Raw genomic sequence first — 19,875 nt, 5'->3', positions numbered from 1 at the left:
GCGCTGTTAAGCTAAAAGTTAGAAGCCCTATTTGTAATCATTCATTACATGTTGATTTTAAAAATCCTTTCCATCTAAATAGACTAGCATAATTATTTTCATTTAGTTTCTAGTTTAATTTATGGAATAACCTTCTTTAGAAATGTCACATTCTCTACTGGTAATACTGAAGCTGTAAGTATACACACAAACACACAGCGGTACCACTCACATCACATGCAAGCACACACACATCACAATTACTATGCAAATGAAGACTGTTTAAGAGGCAAATCAGCCATTACGATTGACATTAATATATACCATAAGAGAGATTTAAATGAATAAATCCTTTTGGATTATAGCCATGTCATATTACTATGTATTTCTATCTGGGTTACAAATATTTTTTCATTTCTATACTTTATTTCCCCAAAGGTCTACAAAAATAATGGTGGTAAAATTACATATATTTTAAAGAAAATTATATATATGTCAAATAACTGTTTGGGATTTTTTTTTAGCCTTTTCAACTTGTGCTTCCTGGAGAAGTAAAGCCAGATAGCAGCATTGCTAGAAGATCTCAGACAACTGGACATTTAGTTATCAGCCTACCAAAGGTAGGACAAGATATGCAACAGAAAAGCTAAATGCACGTCCAGTATCATTTGCTTGCCCAAATATTCTCCATCCCTCTCTGGGTGTTCTGCCTTCCAGACACTGCAAAGTGCATGATAAAATGTCCCTTTCAGAATCTCCTACTGTATGACCATCCAGACTGTGGATGGCATTATTAATGAAATACCATGTAAAAACATTGCTTGAAAGATGAACCACAGTGAACTGGATTGCAAATCTTTCCAAGAGGATTGCTTTTTCAATAGCATCTTCAAAACTATGGCACTAAAGTGATCAGTCTGTCTGCCAGATTATCAGAGCTTTCTCATGCATAGCCTTCAGGGATATGGCATCTTGCATTATAATTTCAGATGGTATATTATCAAATAATGATAATTTATGAAGAACTGGGAGTGTAAAAATTTGCTTATGCCAGATGGGACCTTTTTTTTTTTTAAAAAAAAAAACTGTTTAGCCCATTATTTCCTTCTGTCACTAGCAGCAGTTTTCCAGGATCACTTCCTGCTCCCTGGAATCTTTTTACCTGAAGATGCTAGTGATTGGATCTGAGATTTTCTGCATTTAAAGCTGATCCTGAACTACTGAATTTTGATCTTTCCTAATTAAAGTTATTGGCTACAGTTGTTTCCTTCTCTTTGCTATTCATCATCCAATAGTTTGCCAAAGGAGAAACTATTCTGAAGGCTGTTTTGAAATTTTCCCATTTAATTACAGAATTTAATTGCTGTTTTCAAAACTTGTCATTAAAAAACAATGTTTCTTGATAGTTTAACCTTCACTGTCTCAGAGGATAAGGCAGAATTGATGAAAAGAGGACAAAAATTAGTGGAGATGATAATAATAATAATAATAATAATAATAATTTAAAAAGTCCACTAAGTGATAGAGTTAAGTGGTTTGCTACAATTTCTGCTCTGACATCCCTGTTTATTTGGCATTTAACTTTAAAAAATAAATGTGAAGCAGATTCTACAAGCCTAAAGTTTCCTCATATCCATTATAAGCAAGTAATAGTACAGAAGAGAAAATTAATATTGACCTGAGATAAGCTAATAAACCTGTTGGACACCAAAGTGCCATATGCTGATTTCTGAAAATGCTGCTTGAAGACCTTAAGCTTACCGATAAAAAAGAATATGTATTTTCATATTCTCCCCAGCAAACCTAAAGTCCAAACATTTTCTTTTCTTTTTGACAGTCAGCCCTCTGTATCCATGGGTTTCCTTGCCACTGATTCAATCATCCACAGCTTGAAAATATTCAAAAAATAAAAATGTTCCAAAAAGTAGACCTTGATTTTTCCATTTTATATAAGAAACACCATTTTACTACACCACTGTATTTAATGGGACTTGAGCATCCCCAAATTTTGGTATCCATGGTGGGTCCTGGAACCAAACCCTAGCAGATACCAAAGATCCCCCATATAAGATTTTTACAAGGATTTAAACAAAAGTTAAAGAAAAGATAAAGTTATAGAAGGGCATTTTTCTTCCTTGTATAGCACATTCTACAGCTGCCCAGCTTGGAATACACACAGAGAGAAAGACAGAGCTGGCTGTGCAGAATTTCAGCCATTTGAAAACAATTCCCCATTTGCTTCCAGGGTATATTTTTCTCCACTTGGCTCTCGTTTCTTGATAAGCTGATGCATCAAGATGCCAGCCTTGCTTTTCTTCCCAAGGTAATTCGTGATCAATGGAAAGCATTATCAACAATGTATTCCTCTTCCATTCTTTCTTTTTTTCCTTTTTGCATTTGTTCTTAAATCTTTTAAAATATGTATCTTCCCATCTGAGATATACATAGCCAGTCTCCTTCAACTTTATACCATCTGTTTTGTCTTCCTAGGCTGCTTATTAACTCAGATGGTACATCTGTAATGATGGGTTTGGAGCTTCATCAGTAACTGGAATTGTGCCTGAAATCTTATTAATCTGACTAAAATCTACTTTTCCAAAACATTCAAAATCCACTAAAGATGAGTATCTGTTAGCATTCCAACTGGATGTCTCTGAAATCACTCTGAACATTTAGAATCTCTGTGGGTGGATGTTTTGAATGTTTGCAAAAGCTGGAATGAATTTTAAAGCTACAGTAGTTTCTTATATAGCTAAGTTATTTTTTTATTTTTATAATAATGATAATAATAATAGTGCTAACAACAACAGTTAGAATGTACTAACTTGTTGTAAGACATACCTCAGCTCTAAGGTTGAGTCAGTGTTGCTCTCATCATATACTGGACCTGCAACAAAATGTTACAGTATATCTGGTCACCTAAAGGAAATGTTCTTGTTCAGAACTCTCTAGTCAGCCTTTCTCCCCAAAGAAGGCACTACAATCCCACTGCACCATTTTCCTACTTTGCAACTGTCAGTGAACATTCCAGGATTACTGAGATTGCTCTGATCTCATTAGTTCTTTGTGCAGTTACCACTTATATATTTTTTTAAAAATGACTTGTAAATATTCATATAAATCTAGGGTTCCCCCAAGCATGCCCACATGCTTATCTTTTATTTCTCAGCAGTCTCATTTTCATTGCAATTTTCATGGCACACACAGCTGAATTTGCTATTAGGAGTGATATTACAGATGTACAGCAAAGGCTGAGAGAGTGATACTTGCCTAATAGAAACTGATGGCAAAGAAGAGATTTGAATCAGAGCTTCCTGATTTATATGTCAGTTTCATAGCCCCTGTTCAAAGTGCATATAGAATATCCTATTGTACTGAAACGTAGGCACAGAAGGGTATTGGTACTAAGTCAATACGTTAAAAGCTTAACAGAAAAAAAGTGCATTTTGAAGAGAGATTTGATGGAAAGAAGTAATATAGCATCATAAATGATTGAGATAGTTCCAGGCATAATGAGGAAAGGAGCCATTTTAAGGAACAGGATCACCTTATGCTGCTGAAAGTGGGGAAGGTATATGACTAAAAGTCACGTGACCAGACTGAATTAGGATACAAGAGTGGAAACTTAGGGATGGCAAGGTTTTAAATGATAAGAACACGAAACATCTCTTGGATCCAGAAGTAGACATTGTTCCATGAAACAGTAGAAGATCAGGGAGGAGAATATTGTAGTAGTCAAGACAAAGGGCAATCAATGTGTGCACCTTTTCTATGGGACAGAGAAGAAGCAACATATTTTTATAATGCTATAAAGTAGGAAAGATTGATATAGTAATGGAATTAAAATAGGCAAGGAGAGAGAGCCAAAGTAAATCAAGGCTTTTATGTCTGTCCAGATGTAGTAAGGTGGTAGGTCCAGGTGTAGAGAGGACGGGGAGGACAGAAGTGGAGCAGGTGGAAGAAGAAGGAGAAAGGAAGACTGAGGAGGAGGGGCAAGAAGAACAAGGAGGAGGTCCGGAGGCGGAGTTAGAGGAAAGGAGGCGGAGAGAGCGAAAGATAAAAGGAGAGGGAGAGTGGTGTGTGGGAGGCAGAGGACATCGCGGAAGAGGAGGACGGGGAGCCACGGTTGAGTCAGGGATAGGCCAGGTAAAGAGAAGCCCCGGTAGGGAAGGACTACCAGTATCCCTGCAGGCTCGGCCCTCCTTTCGGAAGCGAGGTCCTCACCAAGGGATAGAGCTTAGAAACCCCAGAACGGAAGGGGAATTCAACTTCTCAGACGAGGAGTTGTGGGCAAAACCCTCAGCTAGCGGACTGGAGGGCAAGTGGTGGGACGAAAAGGGAGAGAAGTGGGAGTGGGGTCCCATTCCCAAGGACAGAGAGAAGGCTGAGAACGAACCTCTGGAGAAGTATTGTGGGGAAAGCCGGAGGCCTGAGGAGAAGGACTCCAACTCGAGGGGAGACATATCCACCGAGGGTGCTACCAGAGACTTGTAAATAGTTGGCTTATTGGCGGCTTAAAGCCTAGTTGCTGTTATTGTGGGAAAGAAGTTACGCACTTGAATAAACACTGTTGCAGAGAAACACGTGCCAAGTAAGTTTGTTGCTCACGTGGCGCCATCTTACCAAGTTAACTAAGGAGTTATGCAGCCAGGCACGCCAGCCCCGCCCACACCAGAATTCATAGAAAAAGGCTTCAGCTTGACCTGTTACTTTAATATGGGACCAATTGAAACTGCATGGACATAGGTTTTAATCAGGTGAGAATGGTGGCTCAGTTTAAAAAGATGTTAAATAAAAAATGTTCAATGCCATATCTGACAAAGTAAAAGCAATGCAAACTGGACCTCTCTCTTTTATAGTTTTCTTATGACTATTTGGCTCTTCTCCATTCCAGTTTTAATTCCCCCCCCCCCCGCCTTTTTGAAAGCCTGTTCTTGCAACGCTTTTGCAAAGTAACATGGCCATGAGAAAGGTGTAGGACAGTTTTCTCAAAATTGAGCTTTTCAGATGTATCAGGATACAACTTTCAGCATCCCAAGCCAGCATGGAGATGCTAACTGGGAATTATAGGAGTTGTAGTCCTTTTGTCCAACACATCTGGAGAGCATCAGATTGAGAAAGACTGGTATATGGTCTTGCATGTATTCTGTCACTACACAGATCTGAGAATGTGGGATCTACTGCGTTTCAAAGAAATCATTGTAAGAATAATTCCCTAGTTTTACTGATCCATGCCCTATTTAAGGATTGTTAAATCTTTGTGTAGACCTTTTATTCAATCACTGCCTTCATTATGCAAAAGTCACCATTTTATCTTTTCAGAGCCTTCAGTTTCTCCCCCACCCTTTTTTTTAAATAGCCATTTCTTGCATCTCTTGTGACATTGCCATAGCAAAGATCCTGAAAAGAATAAATTTCTACATCAAGTAAATGAAAGCATTTGATGTCCCCAGACAGACTTTTATTAAATCTGAAAATTAATGTCCTTCCCTGTCCCAAAGCAAGTAATAAGGGCACCAAAGGGTGTCAGACAAATAGAAGTGGACATTTTCATTGTTTAGCTAACCAAAAGTAGCACTTTATCCTGTTTTTTAGAGAGGCATGCCATTTTATATTTTACAAAATTAATGCCATGTTGGCAGACTTCCTATCGACTTTCAGTTGGCCACCATGGGAGGTGAATGCTGATCTAGAGAGGCTTTTGGTTTGATCCAGCAGAGACCACGGGCATAAACATAATGAAGACAAATTCAAAATACTTGAATCAAAATGCTTGGAGTTTTTTGAGGCGAGGGGAGAGATTCATAGTCTACCTTTTGAGTAAATGATTTTCATGTTGCATTACAGCACATTGCAGTTATTTAAAACAAAATACACGCACCTAAACACACACACACAAACACAGCTGTCTGCAGCCCTTTGTCTATTGTATGGGACTAGAGGATACTATGGACAGCCAAAGGGATGAACAAATGGGTCCTTGAACAGATCGAGACAGAAATCTCCTCGGAAGCAAAGATGATCAAATTGAGTCTGTTATACTTTGGCCACATCATGATTTGAAAAGACAATAATGCTAGGAAAAGTAGAGGGAGGTAGAAAGAGTGGAAGCCCACATGCTAGATGGATACACTAAATCAGAGAGGTCATGGGCCTGGATTTTCAGGAACTAAGCAGAGCAGTGGGAGCTTGGAGTTGTCTCATCCACAGGGTCACCATGAGTCGGGGTTGACTCTGGGGCAGTTAACAACAACAACTACAGAACATTTTTCATTTTCATTCTGTAATTCTAGGGCAACTGGGAGCTGTGTGTTCTTTCTGATAGGAAGAGGAACGCTATTACGTCCAGTAGATGGCATTTTCCTTACCGTTATACCTTTCCTGTGAGTCATAGGTTGCAACATCCGTATGGCTCTCCCTCCCCTCCAATATGCAAGTCCCTTCAGCTTTGTAGGGAAATTGGTAGTTGGAGCCTTCCTCATAGGAAGGGAGAAAACAAGCTCTCTGCGGTTGCCCCCCCTTCCCGATGATGTTTCAGGTCATGTTAGGGTTTGCCAGATGAAATCAGGAAAGGGCTCCAGTCCCTTTAATAGTTGTGCAGAAGAGAATATTTTAGCAGGTGTTACTTGTCACACAAGTCACCTGCTGAAATTCCTTCTTAAGCATAGCCGTTGTAGGTTCAGGAGCCCTTTTCCTTGTTTGACCTGGCAACCTTAGGCCATGCTAGTTTTTTTGTGTTTGTTTTTATTTGCCACAATGTTCTTACTTGGAGGCAGGTAATATAACATCCCAGTGGCCCTTAGTCCTTTGACTGATAAATGCAGCCAGAGCCTGCTTCCTTTCAGTTATACAGCCATAGGCAAACTAACCAGCAAACTACCTGGGGTGTCATTATTAAACTAAATAATTGGAACTTAATGGCAGTTAGTATAACTTAAGTGCCAGATACAATAATATGATAAACAATAATAATATGATAAATAAACGCATCTTACACAAAGCATTTGTATTTCCATTTTTTCCCTGCATAATAAAATACAGCATAATAATGAAACCAATGTATATGTTTTCCAGGCTAAAGAAATAATTGTGGCAAACCCCAAAACAACTACTTGTAAGAAATTGTCTCACATTGATGAACAGAAAAGAAATCTAAGAAGGTAATTGTGTGATTTTCTTTTTTTCACCACAGAATCTTATTTGGAATGTTGTTTTTTGTTTTTTGCTTTATCAGTATATTATTGCTCTGAATATACAGTTGTATGACACTGATAAAAGGTATAATCTTGATATGTATGAAGTAAAGATTTCTTTGGAAGCTGTTGACTAATAGCTTGTCCATTGCATTCATAAACTTTTTCTGCTTCAGTGACAAGGGTTCAGAAGGCTTTTACAACAGCAGGAAGATACATTTCTTGACTGACAGTTTCTTATACAGCATAATAGATAAAAACTCAAGTTCTCCACCAAGCAAATTATTTTCAGATCATTCATTCAGTCCAGTGATATTATTTAAGTATCAGACTTAGGAAGAAACCAGTCCTTGCTTTTAATTCCCTCTCATTTTTTTGTAAAGCTTGGTCTTCCTTTATAGGGCTATCCTTATTCAAATTTTCTAAACTATTATTGAGCAAATCTGTTGTTTTCAGTAGAGTGGAGAAAAATAATATCTGTTTTGTGTCTTCTGTGCAAAAGCAATATTCCACTGGTGGGCTAGGGGAGCTCTAGGCTAGGTTATGAGATATCGTCCCAGTTTCTGGCATGAACCCTATTGATTTTCCTTCTTAGGGTACACCCATTAAACATTTTGCAGTGGACATTATCTCTGTGTTGCCTCATCAAATAAAGTTATTGAGACTATTCTAGTTGGAACTAATCAATAGGATCCAGACCTCTGTGTTGGCACGTTAGAGGGCTGCGCTAAAGCTAACAAGACGGACATCAACAGGGAGAAATGTAAGGTCCTACACCTAGGGAGAAAAAAATTAAATGCACAGATATAAGATGGGAAACACCTGGCTAGACAGCAGTTCATGTGAAAAGGAGCTAGAGCCCAGTACAGACCACTGCTTTGCATCTCGGATGTGTCACAGTGCTTTTTCCAGGTTCTTTTTGGTCCAGAGGGACGCCACGCCATTGGGCCAGTCTGGAGAGCCCCTAGGAGTCTTAATAGACCACAAGCTGAACATAAATCAGCAGTGGGATGCTTCAGCCAAGAAAGCCAATGCAATTCTTAGTTGGATTAGTAGACATTAGTAGTGTCTAGTTCAAAGGAAGTGCCAGTACTACTGTATTCTGCTCTGTTCAAGCCTCACCTAGAATATTGTGCCCAGTTCTGGAATTGCATACAATAATTGTGGGAGGACCTTGGCCTTACATATTTGAACAGCTGCTAGAATAATCTGTCCTTCTTTCATGTAGAAGAAACAAGTTATTGCTTTCTGAGTATTTGAGGTATGCATAATGGCTAGTTTATGATAGTGAACAGAAGAGGCCGAGGAATGGAGGCAGCCTCTAGATATTTAAAACATTTGGCTTGTTCAGTTTTATGGCTGCAATGCACCAATTGTTCTTTGATTGTTTATTTGAAAACACTATGATTTTGGACTTATTATAGTTAACATTTAAGTACTTGTTACCATAATAAACCACAAATGCTCTCAATATTAATTTTAGTAGAAGGAGAACATCATCTGCATAGAGTAGTAGAGGTTTGTTCACTGTGGCCAATTTTGGAGGATGAGCATCCTGAGACTTAACAAATGCACCTAGATCATTTATATACAGACTAAACAATGTGGGAGTTGGGATGTATCCTTTACACACATGCACACGTGCACACACACATTTTTTTAAAAGGAATGGAATTAGTAAGGCTGCCCAGGAAAAACATAGCTAACCTATGTAGTAGTGTTAGAATATCATTTCCTGGTAATACAAAGCAGTCTTTTATCCATTGAGATGGCAGTAAACTTTTCTCATAGCCTACCTCTGGGTATAAAATCAAATACAGCTTTCAAATCTGCAGAAGCCCCATAAAGACAGTTGGCATATGTTCTTAGATGTTTTTCCACTACGTGTTTTAAGATTGCAAAATTTTAAGATTACACAGTTGTCAATAGCTGACTCTTCTAAATCCTACCTGTTCCTCCCTTATTTTTTTTATTCTATCCAATCTGTAGGATGACTATTTAGCTACCATGCATACACTTTTCCCACTACCAATAAAAGTCTTATCGGTTGATAGTTTTGGAGATCATTTATTTATTATTAATTTACTATAATTAATTTATTTGATTTCACAAGTGGACCCATTCTCCCTGGTAAGAGTTGTCAATCAGACAGGCAACAATCTGGGACATGTGCAGGTCCTATATTCCAAACATCTTGTCTGTATTATCGGGATAAAAAAGACGAAACTGGAATTGATTCTGGCAGGAAGATGCTAACATCTTCATCTATTAACATCTTCCGGGACGGGGCAGTGAAAATCCTAGGCTGAGACAGCAGACCTTGACTACCAGAATGGAGGGCATGATTGGGAAGGTGAGGAGAAAGAAGGTTTGATAAATAAGGAGGGGCTAGCCCATGCAGGGCTTTAAAAGTCAACAACACGAGTTTATACTTGATATGGAAAGGGAGTGGGAGCCAGTGAAGGGATGACAATAAAGGAGAGATATGGTCGGAGTGGTGGATGGATTTAATAATGCGTGCAGCTGAATGCTGGACAGAAATTAAAGGATGGAGGTGAGAAAGAGGAAGCCCTGCCAGAAGGATGTTACAGAAATCAAGTTGCGAGACCACTAGGGCCAGAATCTTGGCAGTAGAGGCAGAGAGAAATGGTCGGATTTTGTCAATATTGTATAAAAAGAATCTATCAGGATCTGGGGGATACACGACAGAGAAGAGTCAAAAGTAAAACCAAGACTACGGGCTTCCTGGACTAGTCGAATAGAAATATCATGAACAGAAACAGAAAAGGAATATTGAAGAGTAGACTTAGGTGTTAGGGATGATGGGAGTTGCAGCTCTTCTCCTGGCTTTCACTCTCACCACCCTGGTCAGCGGAAGAACAACCAGTTTGACCAGTAGCTCTGAGAATTGGCTGAAGATGTCTTCGAATCTTCTCTGCAGTCTGCTGGCTCTTGTTCAGCTCTCAAGACACCAGTCAACACAGTAGTCTTCTTATATAAAAGATTTACTTTTATTCTAATATATACACTATGCACAAAACAATTCACTACTCACAAAATCCACTCTACTATACTCCTCAATACCCACACTACTATACTCCTCTATACCCACAAAAAGTATTGCCATACATTATTGCTTATATAGACATTTGTCTCTCTATTCATTATACAGTTGCCACCTCCTGGGCGTGTACATACATTATGATTGACATACCATACTTGGCCCAATATAGCCCTCACATTGCATCATACATTACTGTCCACTCAATGACTCTCAGGTGATATCAATTTGCACCTTTTCACTTTGTCATTGCCTCATATGTCCTTGGCTTTCAGGACCTTCTAATTACATTACTTACAACACCTGTGTGACAATTCAATAACTTTTGCTGTGTCATGTTACTTTCAAATACATTCATATACATATTATATTTCTTGTGACTATATATCCCATGTGGCTTTTTCCTGACATTAGGTGGGAAAATGAGAAGCTCTGTTTTGGACATATTGAGCTTCAAGCGTCGATGTCACATCCACTGAGAGACAGCTGTAAGACAAGATGAAACTGGCTGTTCAAGACCCAGAGCATGGTCAGGGGTGGAAAGATACAGCTGAGTGTCATCAGCGTACAAATGATAAGAAAAGCCAAAAGAACTAATGAGTTTCCCTAGGGACAATGTGTAGAGAGAAAACGAAAGGGGACCCAAAACAGAGGAACTCCAACAGATAAGGGAACAGAGGACAAGGTCTGACCACCCATGACCACTGCAAAAGATCTATCTGACAAATAAGATCAAAACTAGTCAAGAACAGAGTCCGAGAACCCAAGGTCAGAAAGTATATCATCTAGAAGACTGTGATCAACGGTGTCAAAGGCCGCAGACAAATCAAGAAGAATGAGAAAAGAGTAAAGGTCATTAGCCTTGTCCTGTAAAAGATAATCTGAGATCTTAGTGAGAGCCATCTCTGTAGAGTGCCGTGGGTGGAAACCAGACTGAAAGGGATCAAGAATCGAGTTGGCTTCAAGAAACTCAAGACAGTGAGAATAAACAACCCGTTCCAAAAACTTAGAAAGAAAAGGAAGAAGAGAAATCGGATGATAGCTAGACAAAGAAGAGGGGCCAAGAGAAGTTTTTTTCAGAATAGGGGAAACTAAAGCATATTTAAAGACCGTAGAGAAAGAACCTGTAGAGAGAGAGAAATTAAAAATATCAAGATTGATAGCATATGCTGGTCATAGACATTTATATCATATTTGTAAGCTTAGAACACTGTATCAAGAAATCACATGAATTTTCAACACAGTGAATACACATAAATTTGTGTATTAAAACAGTATAGATGACTGTAGTTGTTGCCTCTCTTGCTTCACTCACTTTGTAAATGTCCTTCAGTTTCTGATTCCAGCAACTGGGATCATTCAAAACATGTTCTTCCCTTTATCATTGTAGCTGTCCTTGGGCAGTAAGGGAAGGGGCTGATTGTAGAATATTAAATTCCCTGATGCGAACAGAGGTAAGTCATAGAGCAAGTGTTTTTGGAGCCTGTCCAAAAGTGACTCAAAATCTGACTCAAAATCATAACACATTTCTTTGCAAATGAGTCAGGGAGACAGTAGCTAATTACTTTTCATGAGCGACCATTTGTACAGAATAAATCCACTTTACTATACTGGTTGATAGTACGCAACATCTAGATAAGCAGTTAAAAATAGGCAGCAAGCCTCAGCACTTTTTGAACTTCTGCCTGTCTTGCTGAGGGCCAAACTAGATCTGAGGTTAATTGCAGGAATGCAATTAGCCTGCCCACTTTTATTATATAAATAATGGCCTTGGGGAAGCCTGATTAGCATTTGACCCAGGGTCTATGAAGGAAATGGGAATTTCTCTCTCTCTCTCTCTCTCTCTCTCTCAATCCCTGCTACATTCTCAACAAAAAATCCCTCTCCAAAGCTGCTATTTACATTTCAGTGGAACCATCCTTTGGTAAAAATAAGAGTTTCTCTTGAAAAACAGATAAGACCTTTTAAAGAGGCAATATCCATGGCAGGAAGATAACCAGTTAGGTTAGAGTTCTACTTGGGCACTACACTTGTGTAAAGAAATAGTTACACAAACAGTTGTGCTGTCTCAGAAACCCCATAAGGGCAGTCGCTAGTATAGCCAATTGTTCTTCAGGTCTTCATACAGTCCTCTTTCTTGCCTTTGAGTTGAGGGGAGGGAACTAATTGACCATTGCACAGGCTGTGTTGTCTGTGGCACACACAGTTACACAATTATGTTGACAAACATAATTGTGTTACTATATGCATATGCTGCACATGTTGCTGTATGCATATACTGGGATGCAGAGGTTTAGTGGCTAAGATGCTGGCTCTGATGATGGAAAGGTTGGTAGTTTGAGACCCAAGCACCATGTGACAGAGTGAGCTCCCATCACTAGTCGCAGCTTCTGCCGACCTAGCAGTTCAAAAGCATGTAAAAGTGCAAATAGATAAATAGGCACCACTTCATTGGGAAGGTAACAGTGTTCCATGCAGTCATGCTGGCCACATGATCACTGAGTTCTTTGACAACACCGGCTCTCGGATCAGTAATGACTAGACAAACTTGTCAAAGAGGAAACTTTTACCTTTAGGCATATGTTATGCTAAAAGTGTATACAATCTTGTCATTCAGCTTCCAACTGCACCCAGTCCCAGGGATACACCGACTCCCCCCAGCTGCTATTTACAGAAAGCAACATGCACCTTAATTGTGCAAATGTAATACATAACATGTCTCGTTTGGTTCTAGGATTCACAGCCATATTAGAATAATTTATGCAACCCAGGGTGAGACACTCTGAGACATTTTTATTGTCCTTATCAGACAGCCACTAGATTAAAAACTCCCAGGCAGATAGTCATCTTGGCACCTTTTAATTTGCTGCTGTCAGTTAAAAAATGTGTATGAAGTGGACTGGCCAGGTCACCCCTTCTCCGTGTCACTGCTAGCCAGCTCAGAGATGTTCAGCTAGCTGACCAGAAGCACTATCACTTCATGGGCATTTAAACAGAAAATGATTCTCATCTAATTAGTGTTTTATTTTTAAGTGTCTCCAGTTCACATTGGGAGAATGGTTTGTATGTGGCCAGCTCTCTCCTTTTTATCTCTTCTGTGCTATGATTTCTGCCTGTGGATGGCCCTCTGTATAAAGCAAACAGGCATGGAGCTTCACTGAGCAGAGACCCTGAGAAAATGAAAACCTGCATTCTTTGAAATGCTTTATTTATCGTTGTGTTTTACTGTGAGTGATTTGGTTTTTATGGTATGGCAGGTGAAAAAATGACACTTTCAGATAAAATTGAAATGACATTATCAAACAATTTAAAAATTCCAAGCTTGGATCACTAACCTTCTGACCGTCAGTCTATTAAATTCTAAGGTGTGTAGACATCATCAAAAGCTTCAAAAATTGCTTTTTTTGAAGTAAGAAAACAATACTTGTTTACAAACACCTAATAAACTCAAACAGGACTAGTTTTTGTGGGCTTTTCAGGCCATGAGGCCATGTTCTAGAAGAGTTTATTCCTGACGTTTTGCCAGCAGCTGTGGCTGGTATCTTCAGAGAATGCTGGCACGAAAGAGAGTGGGGTATATATAATCTGGTTGAGAGGAGATGATTTGCATGTTGTTCTGTTTATTCTGTTGTTGAATGGCAAGGCCTACAGGGTTTCCATTTACTTAATTGTCTGCTCCCTGACCCTGGGTGGTTTTCATTTGCATTTGCTGGGTACTGATTTTGGTGTTTTTCAGGACAGGTAGCCAAACTGTGTTCACTTTAACGATTTCTTCTTTCCTGTTGAAATTGCCCAGGTGTTTATGGATTTCAGTGGCTTCCCTGTGCATTCTGACCTGATAGTTGTTGCCATAGTCCAGACTTTCAGTGTTTTCGAACAGCATTTTATGCATAAGATGGTTTATAACATGTTCTGCTACTGCTGATTTTTCTAGCTGACTCAGTCTGCAGTGTCTCTCATGTTCCTTGATTCGTGTTTGAACATTACGTTTGGTGGTCCCTATGTAGACTTGTCAGCAGCTGTACCGTATGCAGTAAACTCTTGCAGCCATGAGAAGGTGTCTCCTGTCCTTCACTGAGTGCAGCATTTGCTGGATTTTCTTGGTCAGTTTGTAGACCTTTTGGAGGTTGGGTTTCCTCACCAGTTTCCCTATTCTGTCTGTGACTCTTTTGATGTATGGTAAAAATACCTTCCCTTTGGGTGGTTGTTTGTTTTTGCTCTTCTGGTTTTTTCTGGGTCTGGCAGCCCTTCTGATGTTTGTGCTGGAATAACGATTAGCCTGTAGAGCCCAGTCTAGCTGCTTCAATTCCTCTTCCAGTAAGTGAGGTTCACAGATCCTTTTTACCCGGTCTACCAGTGTTTTTATTTTGCTTCTTTTTTGTCCTGGGTGATAGTTGGAATTGTCATAATCTCAGCAACACATAACCTCTTGTTCCTTGATATCCTGCCCAGGAATTTTAAAAAAAGTTACTTGTTGAATACTGTTTCAGTTTTGTCAGAAGGCAGAAACAATGTTCAATAATAATACTTTCACACAATACTTTCCTCTTATGTAGTTTTTAATCACAGCTGGTCATTAGATACACAAAACTGAAATAAACACATTTTGTTTCAATGGTGTCTAATGTTTGCCAACATAAGGTGTGTTTTTTATCCACAGCTTTCAGAGATTCAGTGTAATTCATTATATTGGAGGGGATAAATGGCCAGACTGAAGCAATTGAAATAAATCTGCATTGAAAATAAAATGATGTAAAGATGTGCTGTAATTTTACAACCTATATATTATACCTTGATGTGTGCTCTTGGTGCAAAGTAAATTACTGGTTTAATTTTTTTGCAGAGAATTCATTTTCAGTGAAAATGGTTGAATCAGGAATCAAATGTTTCTTTCTATTCTCCGAGCAGAAAACCCCACAGGCTAAGTGGAACAGAAGAGTCTTTAAAAAGTGGCTTGGGTGTATATTTGATCTTGCCTGGGAAATTGAAGCAAAACCATGAGTTGCTTAATGGACTCTTAAGTTTATTTGCTCCATTAAACACAATAGTACTTAACTTCTGGGGAGATGTATATAGGATGGTACAGCTGGGATACAAAAGTCAAATGATCATATCAATATTTGCTTCTTAAGTAGGTGGGAAGAAAGATTAGGAGTCTCCATGAAACAGGTCAGCTAAGAGTAGCAAGATATCCTTTTATCTCTGAGACTGTGGGCCTGAATGAAACCAAATTAAATGTAAATTCTACAAGTTTAGCGGGTTGAATCACGGTTGTTAGTTAGCAAGGGGGAAACGGATGGGTACAATCCTTTCGAGCTGATGATTATTGTTAGCTAGTTCAAGTACCAGCAAGTTGATCTCAGGAAATATTTCCCAGACTGCATAATATTTAGATAGAAAGGAACACATTGTCTAGAGAGTATGTAAATTTGTTCTCTAAAGTTCTGAAGATGTTAAGAGGTGAACACTTTTCTGCCATGACTAAAAATTGCTGAAACTACCCAACAGAAAGAAATTTTGGAAGCTCTTTTCAACCGAAATTGCTTATGTTCCAGTTTAAATTAATGTGTCATCAGGCAAGTAACCACTGTTCTGTTTTTATGTTACAGAAATAAATGCGCAGAGAAGTTAGAGGTGGATCCTAACAAGTATTCATTTCCAGATGTAACAAATATTGTACGGGAAACAGATTTGATTGTTCAAAGGGGCCTTTAGGTTCAGCGGCAAAACATTTTGAATACCAACAATGGCATTCCCAGACTTTGATGTGCCCGATGTTCCACTTTAATTTGACAGACTGTATGGGTGAAATGTCCTTTGATTTGAGAATACTGTAGATCTCTTTAAGGATCAACTTGTTGCCTTTATTCTGATTGCCTTATTCTATTATATACAACAAATGGCCTTATTCTATAATATATAACAAATGGATGTAGTTTTCTATAAACCTGTGTACGTCAGCTGTCTGATGGTAATTGAAAACCCTGTTTGGTTTGGATTTCTACTCACATAAACAAGACATCAATCCAGAATTACATAGGCCTTGTTTCACTTGTCATGATTTGTCAAGAGTTTTTCTATCTATCCTAGAAATAGTGTGAATTGTTTTCAGGTTCTGTACCAAATCTCCTCTCACACATACTGTAATTGCTTGAAGTTGCAAGGCTAGGCTTGTCTGAAGCAACCGCAGTGGGCATGAATAAAGAGCAAATCTAAGACTTTCAGAGAGAAAGAGAAACTCATAGATTCATAGAGTTGGAAGAAACCACAAGGGTCATCCAGTCCAACCCTCTGCCATGCAGGAACTCTCAATCAAAGCATTCTTGATAGATGGCCATTCAGATTTTGTTTAAAGACCTTCAAAGAAGGAGACTCCACCATTCTCTGAGGGAATGTGTTCCACTGTGAAACAGCTCTTACTGTCAGGAAGTTCCTCCTAATGCCTAGGTGGAATCTATTCTCCTGTAGCTTGAATCCATTGTTCCGGGTCCTATTCTTCGGAGCAGCAGGAAACAAGTTTTCTCCCTCCTCAATATGACATCCCTTCAAATATTTAAACAAGGCTATCATATAACCTCTTAACCATCGCTTCTCCAGACTAAACATATCCAGTTCCCTAAGTCATTCCTCATAGGGCATGGTTTTCAGACCCTTCACCATTTTAGTCACCCTCCTTTGGATACCCTCTAGCTTGTCAACATCATTTTTGAACTGTGATGCCCAGAATTGGACACAGTATTCCAGATGAGGCCTGACCAAAGCAGAATAGAGTGGCACTATTACTTTCCTTAATCTAGACACTATACTTCTATTGATACAGTCTAGAATTGCATTGGGTTTTTTTAGCTGCCACATCACACTGTTGACTCATGCTCAACTTGTTGTCTACTAGGACTCCTAGATCCCTTTCACACACAGTCTCATTAAGCCAGGTGCATTTCAATTTTTTTTTGCCCTATGTGCAATGCCTTACGTTTCTCTGTATTGAGATTCATTTTGTTAGCTTTGGCCTAGCTTTCTAATCTGTTAAGGTCATTTTGAATTTTGGTCATGTCCTCTGGGATATTAGCTATTCCTTTTAATTTGGTGCAAATCTGATAAACATGCCCTCGATTCCTTCATCCAAGACATTGATAAAGATGTTGAATTGCACTGGGCCTAGGACAGAGACCTGTGGCACCCCATTGGTCACTCCTTTCCTGATCTGACAGTTGTTGCCAGGTTTCATGGGCGAATTCATAGTCAAGAGGGCTCTGATAACTTATGAGAGTTAGTGAATAAGTGGAAGAATCTTAATACTGTTTCAGTAAATGAAGTTGTGACCTAATACTGGAAATTTGCATGGAAGTATGGCTACATAGATGCTAACCCAAACTGCTGTTCCATGTTGTTCTAGTTAGCCATGCCTCATTTTCTTTTCTTTGACCCAGTTTTTTCTTCTCTTGACACTCCTTCTCCATGTCTGCTTCCCTAAGTCCTACACTAATTTTTCCAGGTGATTACTTTGTTAGTTGTTGGTCATCTATACATAGATCTTCATTTTCAGTTCTTTGATTTTACATGTGTTAGGTGAATGTGTGTGTATGTGCGTGAAGGAAGACATGTGAGCAGTTGCAACTGTTCCTGTTGTCCTCCTCCTTTTCCAAATTAATTTTTACTAGACCAATTGAAAGTTCAGCTGTACAGGCTTCTCTTTCTGCTTCACCAAAGAGGAAAGAAAGGATGTGTTGTCCCAGTTTCCATCAACCTAAGGGCAAGCTGCTAGCATCTTCCAAGTCAAATTCTATTAATGGGATGCCTGTCCCCAATCTCTGTTTTACCATATACTGCCTTAAAGTAAGGGAAAGTACTGCAATTCTTCCTCATGCCCTCCCTACAATCAAACTTTCTGAGATTTTGTAGAGCAATTGTTTGTTTGTACTAAAATACTGAAGTGGATTGACTAATAGTTATGCCAAAAACAGCTTTTCTCTGTGTATGTTTATTGGCCTAATTTGCATTGAGGTGACAGAAGTGAATTTCAGCCATTCTCCAAGATCTTAGGTGGGACCTCACATGGCTGAATAATCTTCTGTATCAGGGAGAAGGGATTTATCCTAGCTTTCTACCTATCATACTAATTTTCTGTGTGGAATTAAGGTTTGGTGTAGAATAGCATTCAGTCATATGAATTTTCAACTGGAGTCTGACAGGACCGTCCAGATGCAGCAAGAATAAAGGGGCATAATCAATAAGTTTGTGCAAGGCATTTGCTGTAAGGTTGTACCTTAGATTCCCAGTGGCTAGTTTTTTCAGGTTTTCCAGTTAAACAGCTGTCCTGCCTTATTATTATTCTATTATTCTGTTTATAGCCTGCCTTCCTCCCAGTATAGAGACTCAAGGTGGCTTGAGACTCATATAATGACACTAGTAAGACCAGGCCATCGGTGATGGTCCAGACCTCACAGCTTGGAGGACCTCCAAATCCAGTTATCATGTGTCTTTTTTAATGTACAGAAAAGGTTGGGTGTACTATGGAACAAGGCTGTAGCCATGCACCTGAAACATAAATAAGGCAATGCGGAGGGGAGGGGAGTGAAGGAAAAGAAAAAATGAAGGGAAAAAAAAGAGCTTCTAAGATTGTGGCTGTCTGGTAAACTGAAGAAGGTGAGGTGAGCATGAACTGTTTTGAATGAGGTGAAAGAAAGAAAGAAAGAAAGAAAGAAAGAGCAAACATGAAGGGGAAAGTAAATAGAGATATGGAAACTAGGGAAAGAATACCCACGATGGCTCTACCAGCACCACTGGATGCACACGGTATACAAATCCAGTGCACTAGACACAAATATGATGCTTATAATAACTCATACAGCAAACTCAATCTTAAAGGTATAATAGTGCTGTCATCTCAGGCAACATGTATTTTTCTGGGCAAAACACTCAAATATTTATTTAACTCTGTTCTTGGAAGTAAGCAAAATGTCCAAATAATTCTCCACACAAAGTTCTTTGTGATCATAGGAGAAGGGGTCCCTGCATTTGCTAGGAATTGAGACCCACATATTTGGGAGGGATCCATCAGTAGGAAACCATTCTTACGTTAATGAATGGTAGGAAGCTGCCTGAAGGTAACCTGTCAGAATATCTGCTGTTGACCAGCTGTTAGTTATCAATATAAGGTAGGGATTACAAGTTCAGTTTCACATCTGTGTTCTCTTTTGAAAATCCATTGCTTCAAAGAAATACATTCTGCACAATACCTTGGGTGTGATACATTGGGGAACCTGGGGAATTAGAAATAAATGTATACTCCTGATAGTCCAGCAGTGTACCCAGAAAGAGCCACATTACTCAAGTTGCCTCTAAGTCAATAGCCACCAACAATTGACAATGTCAAACAATGACTGAGGCCAGTGTAGCTAATGCAGTCTTGTAAGAGAGAAAGGTCCAGAACACACTGCAGAAACGATCTAGTTTGAGGCCACTTTAACTGCCCTGGCTCAATACTAGGGAATTCTGGGAACTGTAGTTTTGTGAGACATTTAGCCATGTTTTTATGAAGAGTCAATTAATTGTATTGATAATAATGCTATTGTTTTATTGTATGTAGCTGATATGTTTTTATTGTTGAAATATTTTCACTGCTGAAATAGAAATAAAATG

General features: G+C 39.0%; 1 protein-coding gene across 1 annotated transcript in view; it reads left to right on the top strand.

Moving 5' to 3' along the window:
• The window catches only part of DNAAF11 (dynein axonemal assembly factor 11), a 40,269-nt gene extending 24,321 nt beyond the window's left edge, over positions 1-15,948 (top strand). The window contains 3 exon segments of the mRNA XM_042464470.1: positions 504-599; positions 7,054-7,139; positions 15,843-15,948. Coding sequence (XP_042320404.1) covers positions 504-599; positions 7,054-7,139; positions 15,843-15,948 — 288 coding nt within the window.
• The last annotated feature ends 3,927 nt before the right edge of the window (positions 15,949-19,875 follow it).

Source organism: Sceloporus undulatus, chromosome 4 (genome assembly GCF_019175285.1).
Source record: "Sceloporus undulatus isolate JIND9_A2432 ecotype Alabama chromosome 4, SceUnd_v1.1, whole genome shotgun sequence".
Classification (NCBI taxonomy): Eukaryota; Metazoa; Chordata; class Lepidosauria; order Squamata; family Phrynosomatidae; genus Sceloporus; species Sceloporus undulatus.
Note: the sequence above shows the minus strand (reverse complement) of the source record. Positions and strands in the feature narration are given on the sequence as shown.